The 7,177-nt window shown below is 39.2% G+C and overlaps 1 protein-coding gene across 1 annotated transcript; it reads left to right on the top strand.

Annotated features, from left to right (window-relative positions):
- The first annotated feature begins 4,373 nt into the window (after positions 1 to 4,373).
- LOC129760488 (uncharacterized) lies at positions 4,374 to 6,713 on the top strand. The gene has a single exon (XM_055758129.1). It carries the CDS (start codon positions 4,374 to 4,376, stop codon positions 6,711 to 6,713), a length of 2,340 nt encoding a protein of 779 aa, XP_055614104.1.
- The last annotated feature ends 464 nt before the right edge of the window (positions 6,714 to 7,177 follow it).

Here is a 7,177-nt window from a genome sequence, read left to right as displayed (position 1 = left end):
CATCCAAATCGCTTCTTAGTACTCAATGATGATAACTTTTTGATAAAATAAATTGATTGTCTTAATCCGAGTTGCTCTGTGTTTGTTCACTGATGATTTACCTTGTTTACTTTAGTTTGTTAAGGAGTATAACTTGTTATGCAAAATATATTCCACTTAGCAGTATTCGTCGGAATAATCAAAATTGCATTTTTTTTTAAATCAATTGAGAAAAAAATAGTAAAATTTCCGTCTTAGGGTTGAACTGAGTTCTTGGGAGTGAATGAACCTAATATTCGGTTTTCTAACGGTTATTTCACGGATATACAATCCGGATATTCAATCAATGTCGGAGTCTATCTCAGAATTTTAGAAGGGGAAAGGATACAAACCAGTTTCAATCATGTTGAAGCCTACAAATTTTAAGCAGATTTTGGTATGTTTATCATTCTGCGAAAATGGTATGACATCTAAATAGCTGCGATTAAGTAAACTGAAATTTTTAAGGAAAAAATCGTTACGTAACGATGAGCATACCTCCCCCCCTCCCCTATGTCACAATTCGTAACGCTCGAGCTTACTCCCTCCCCCCCCCTAGAAGCGTTACGTAATTTATGGATGCCCCATTAACAGTTATACGACCTGTTCAAAACTGACCCAAATTTTGTTTTTTTTCCCCCAATTTGGTTTTGACAGTTCTCTTTGGTGTGTTTGGAAACATCTGGTGGCCCAGTCAAAAAACAAAAATTAGTTCAAAACGGTCGTTGGAAATTTTACACAACTTTCGTAGGCTAGCTTGTACGTCTGTTCTCTGTGATAAATACCCGAGCTCCTAAGCAAAACCAGAAAAACGTTTTATGAGATTTTCATCCTATTGGATAACTCATCAAAAAAAAAAAACATAGTGAGAATCGAACTTACTGCAAGATCTCATCTCGGCTTGTCAGTTCGGTATCTAAACCAGTGCACCATCTAAGTTGTCTAACAATCTCAAGTATTTTGTCATAGTGCTTCTGCCACCGCCGATTACGAAAAAACGCACTGTATTGGCCCTCTGCAGTTTGGCCGGTGTATTTATTCATCCTCCTTTGTCTTTGATGGGAAAGGGATGCGAACACAGAGAACAGACGTACAAGCTCGAACAAAAAATCTTCAAAAAAGTGTGTAAAATTTCAAATGCTGACATCTAAGAAATACGTTGAAAATTGACTTGAAACAGTGCCATCTATGGCGCCGTTCAAAAGTTACAAATCAAAATTTCAAGTGCCCAGTTTTCGTAAAGGCGTAATCGTGTATGAACTCATTAATATAATTAAACTAATGCCGCTCATAGACGGGATCAATTTATTGCTAAATAAATGCAATAAGAGTTGCCTTTGGCTGGACAGAATTTCACTTTCTTTATTTTTGCACTACTGCGGCAATCAAAGTAACTAACAGTTTTGGATTAAGTGTTTGCACTTTTTGGACGGTTATTTTTAGAGGACGAATCGGCTGTCAATTAGGAAAATTCTTGACGATCAGAACTGAATCTAGACATCTCAAAGCGGGTTACTTTCGAGTATCGCTTTTGCATTATATTGTTCAAAATTTAGTATTTTTAGCTTGAAGGAAATAGCGATTAGTTTTAAAAACATTTTTTCACTATGCAACGTTACGAAAGTAACATGAAACTTCTACAGCGATTTTCTTGAAACATGCCAAACAGTTCATACGACCTGTTAAAAACTGACCAAAATTTTGTTCTTTTCGCAGTTTGGTTCTGACAGTTCTCTTTGGTGTGTTTGGAGACATCTGGAGGCCCAGCAAAAAAAACAAAAATTGATTCAAAACGGCCGTTGGAAATTTACACAAGTTTCGTAGCTAGCTTGTACGTCTGTTCTCTGTGATGCGAATGAGAGGGAAATGGGAAACTTAAAACTGTTTTCTATTGCTGGCCGGTTTACATACACACGCACAGCTAATTTTGGCTGGTGCTTTTTTTTTGCCCTCGCACACAGGGGAAAACGATAGAAAAAGGTGATCAAAATTGTTTACGCCGAAACGAAGCGTTTTAGACTAATAGTGTATTTTCTCTAAAAACCTATGAAAGTCACTAGCTTAATTGACTTATAAAGCTAAAAAATAAACGGTTTAACGTTAAAAACTATACATTTTTATAAACGTAAGACCTACCTGATCATAATGCAACCAAAACATTAACCGAACTCAACCGAACTTGGAAGATAAAGTTGCTTGAAAACAGCTATTTTTTCTTAGTTTTGTCTATATATCTCGTTTCAGCCTAAAAATTTTGTTTAGGTATGTTGCACAAAACTGTTCCATTTTAAGCAACCCAAAACTCTTTCAAACATACTTTGCATGTATAAGCTCTGCCTGAAAAGATATAGTAAAAAAACTGAAATTTTTGAAAAAGAAATATTTTTTTTTTTGAACCTTTCTAACTTTTTATGGTTAGCTCTTACGATGTTGACGTCTTCAAAAAAATTACTTAACTTTTTACAATCTAAAAACTTGCTGAATACATAATAGCTCTAAAATGAAAATTACAAAAAATAATTTTTCTATCTCACTACTAGGTGATTCAATCACTTTTTTCAAAGGCTCATTTTAAAGTCCTTGAAATGTAAGTAAAATGTCCTGAAGACACTATAGGTCTAAAACGCTTCGTTTCGGCGTAAACAATTTTGATCACCTTTTTCTATCGTTTTCCCCTGTGTGTCGGTTGGAAACTTAAAAGGTTTTTTTTCTACTGCCGGTTTACATACTCACACAGCGCTCGGTACATCATTCGACAGTATCCTTGCTGGCTAATTGTTTCCATTCTGCTTTGTCTTGTGATAGGATATTGGATATGTTTTTTCCTGTGGTTTCTTTCAGACATATGCAATGCGCTGGGAGGACAATGCCAGTTATTAGAAAGCTTGTTAATGCCGGTTCGGCATAGAATCTTACACCGATAATTCCACCTCCAAGGAAATTCATTATTGGAGTAGAATCTGACTTGTGGGTGTGAGGATACATGCTAAGGAAGTTGGACGACGTTGGGCATTCCAAGTTGGACACATTTAAAATAGTTTTGTGAAGATTTGTGACGAAATACCAAACTAAGGCAAGCGTGCGGCTAGCAAAGACTTTAACTGACCTATATCATAAGTCCCCGGTTTCAGTTTTATTTACAAAAAAAAAAACAAAGTGTATCAATTCACGTTTCCACCACCCTGTATATGTTTGTATAAAAGTTAAAAAAAACACGCACCGTTGAACCGATCACCTTGAAAGTTGGCATAGTGATGTTTTTGAATCTAAGAAAGGTTTTGGTAATAGTTTGGAGCCCCTCACACCTGCGAAAAGAAAGCTGATAACTTTTTAACACAGACAAAGTTTTACTATTTTTCCCCGAGTCAAATGTCATGACACCCATTTTCCAACAGTATTTTTTCCTTTTGCCGGGTTTCGTTGTTCTTTCACTCTTGAAGAAACACTCTTAGAGCAAGTTCACGGGTGTTCCGAAAAAGTGGTAGAAATTTTGTCACTTTTTGCAAATTTTGAAAATTTTTCCATGCAAAAACATTTTCAAGATCTATGGCCATCAAGTTTTTTAACAACATGTGTTATAGTTTCGCATGCTGTGATGCAAAAATAGCAATATTTCTATCACATACGGCTGAAATAGAAACAGTGCTGTAAAAAAATTCAACGCACAAGTATCCTAAAATACTTTGCATAGTAATTTATTAATTTTTCGACCGGGAATAATTTATAGGTTATGTTCGGCTTTCGGTCTTTCGGTCAAGATTTACAACACTTTTTATGTGTTCTTCATCCAACGTTTCGAATTATTATTTATTCTTTTTCAAGGAACTAAAATAAAAACATAAAGCATAAAACATATTTCTTATGGAACCAAAAATGTTCACTTACTCGAACATTCGTGCTATAGTCCGAAACAGATGCGCTCCTAAAGCGTTCATCAATCGTCGGTTTCTGGCTATAAAATTTTAAATTTGAAATGGTTCAGCTCAAAAGTGAGGAGGATAGCGTGTAACTTACGTGCCCGATACTATAATTTGGCCTGGGCGGCGGCGCCTAATCCGTATTCCGAATGACGTCCCGAAGCAACACTTTATCCACTCGACTCACAGTTTGTTATTGTTGTTTGGGTTTCTTCTTCATAGCCAGAAACCGGCGCCGATGAGTGCTTGTGAGCAGATCGAGAGAGTGTGTGGAACACTCCGCCGTAGGAGATCGCTCTTCCGTCTGTGTCGTTCTGTATATTTACGGTATTCGGAGTGCTTGAAGACAACAGCTCCTACCTGAACGAGCTCGACAGGCAGGTCAACCGGTTCAAGAGAGCGATATTGAATTTGGAAATCAAACATACGTTCTATAAAATGAAACAGATCGCCAACAGCATAACAGATACACGCAGTAACATAAAACGGTTCATCCCAGATTATGAAAGCGACCGTTTCTTCGCCAAACAGAACGCTTTCCAACAAATTCATCAGCAAAAACGCGCGGCCCAAACTGACCGTAAATATCGAAAGATTATGGACAGATCGATAAAATCCCTTGAGCAGAAAATGCCATCACATAACCTCCGGGCGTTTCACAACAGCACCATGGTAGAGGTGCCCCAACCTGTTCAACTCTTACTCAGTCTGGGATCCAAGTTCGCTCTACCGCCCCCAATCACAACACCAAAAACATTTTATCATCTAATAGCAGATATTGAAGGAATAATTGAAACGACAGAAGATGAAGATGTCAAGATCCGCAACCGCAGCGCAGCGGCTAACAAAATAATTAACCACATCCACACGCAGAAAAATAGAACACGATGCAGTCCTTCAGATAAGTTCTACAAAAACGCTATTATCGCCACAAAACAATTCCTAAAATCTGATCCGAGCATCATCGTACTCGAAGCCGACAAAGGTAACGTAACAGTAATGATGAAACGCGAAGATTACGATACAAAGATGGAAGCACTAATCGGGGACCAAAGCACATATTCAAGCCTAGCTCGCGATCCTACAAACGGTTTTCAAACTAAGAACAACGAGCTCGCAAAAAGGTTAGCAGATTTAAAATTAATCAACAGGGCAACAGAATTAAAGCTAAAAACGTACAAAGCAACCGCCCCTTGCATCTACGGGACACCCAAGGCACACAAAGTAGGCTTGCCATTAAGACCAGTAGTACCATGCATGACGTCACCATCTTATGAATTGTCCAAATATATAGGACGAATACTCCAAGCATCGATCAACAGCAAATACAACGTCAAAGATTCGTTTGAGTTCTGCGATTTCATCAACAATGTTGTACTCCCACCGGATCACATCCTCGTTTCTTTCGATGTTGTTTCGCTTTTCACCTGTATCCCCCGAGACCTAGTTCTCCGCAACATCATCTACAACTGGGACGCGATAAAGAAGAACACGAACATAAATTTGGATATGTTCCTCGAAATCGTTAACTTCTGCATGAGCTGCAGTTATTTCAGATTTAAAAATAAATTCTACCAGCAAACATACGGCACGGCGATGGGCAATCCTGTGTCTAGCCCGATAGCTGACTTTGTGATGGAATCACTTTTAGACAATGTCACACGGACACTCGATTTCCAGATCCCGATCCTAAGGAAATATGTTGATGACCTACTGCTAGCCCTACCAAGAGAACATGTCGAACAGGTAAGAGAAAAATTCAATCAATACCACCCGAAAATCCAATTTACGGTCGAGATAGAGTCAGATTATCGCCTCCCGTACTTGGATCTGATATTGATCAGGCAGCCAGACCAATCAATCAAAACCGAGTGGTATCGAAAAGCGATAGCGTCGGGTCGCTTCTTGAATTTCAGATCAGCTCACAGCACACGACTCAAAATCAACACGGCTCTGAACTTCATAAAACGTGTGAAAACCTTTTCGACAAACGTTTCCCCCGATGCCGCACTTAAGTTGATTCATGAGAATTTGAAGTTAAACGATTACCCTACAACGTTAATAAATAGATTAGTGCAGAAAGCGAACGAAACCGACACCACCAGCCAAAACACACAAGATACACCCACACAACATTACCGATCCATACTGAACATCGACGGCCTAACTGCGAACATAGTTCGTTCACTGAAAACAGACTATCCGCAAGTACGCATCGGCACCACGCAACAACATACAATACGCAGCCTACTGCCTGTGGTTAAGGATCCGATACAACCGATCGATCGTTCCAATGTGGTATACAACATCCCGTGCGCAGGCGCATCCGACCGTAACGAGACATGCTCAAAAGTTTATGTTGGGCAAACTAGCTACAAACTTCGTACTAGAATGTCCAAGCATAAATGCAACGTCACCAAATTGAACCGAATCATCGCCTCAGGGTCCACAGCATCAGACCCAGCCATCAGAGAGCTACGACAATCGGCCGTTGTTGAACATTGCTTCAACCAGGGACACATGTTCGACTTCGACAAAGCCACCGTTCTCGATAGCTCCAACAAGCACCGCCGGCATCTAGAGGTACTCGAAATGTGCTATATTCAAAGCACTCCGAATACCGTAAATATACAGAACGACACAGACGGAAGAGCGATCTCCTACGGCGGAGTGTTCCACACACTCTCTCGATCTGCTCACAAGCACTCATCGGCGCCGGTTTCTGGCTATGAAGAAGAAACCCAAACAACAATAACAAACTGTGAGTCGAGTGGATAAAGTGTTGCTTCGGGACGTCATTCGGAATACGGATTAGGCGCCGCCGCCCAGGCCAAATTATAGTATCGGGCACGTAAGTTACACGCTATCCTTCTCACTTTTGAGCTGAACCATTTCAAATTTAAAATTTTATAGCCAGAAACCGACGATTGATGAACGCTTTAGGAGCGCATCTGTTTCGGACTATAGCACGAATGTTCGAGTAAGTGAACATTTTTGGTTCCATAAGAAATATGTTTTATGCTTTATGTTTTTATTTTAGTTCCTTGAAAAAGAATAAATAATAATTCGAAACGTTGGATGAAGAACACATAAAAAGTGTTGTAAATCTTGACCGAAAGACCGAAAGCCGAACATAACCTATTTGCATAGTAAAATTTTCAATATGTCAAAATTTCTGCCACTTTTTCCCAACACCAGTGAACTTGCTCTTAGAGAGGAGAAGTTTCTACGCATTGGGCAGC

The sequence above is a fragment of the Uranotaenia lowii genome, unplaced genomic scaffold (assembly GCF_029784155.1).
Source record: "Uranotaenia lowii strain MFRU-FL unplaced genomic scaffold, ASM2978415v1 HiC_scaffold_628, whole genome shotgun sequence".
NCBI classification, from domain to species: domain Eukaryota; kingdom Metazoa; phylum Arthropoda; class Insecta; order Diptera; family Culicidae; genus Uranotaenia; species Uranotaenia lowii.
This window is presented reverse-complemented; position numbering and strand designations above follow the sequence as displayed.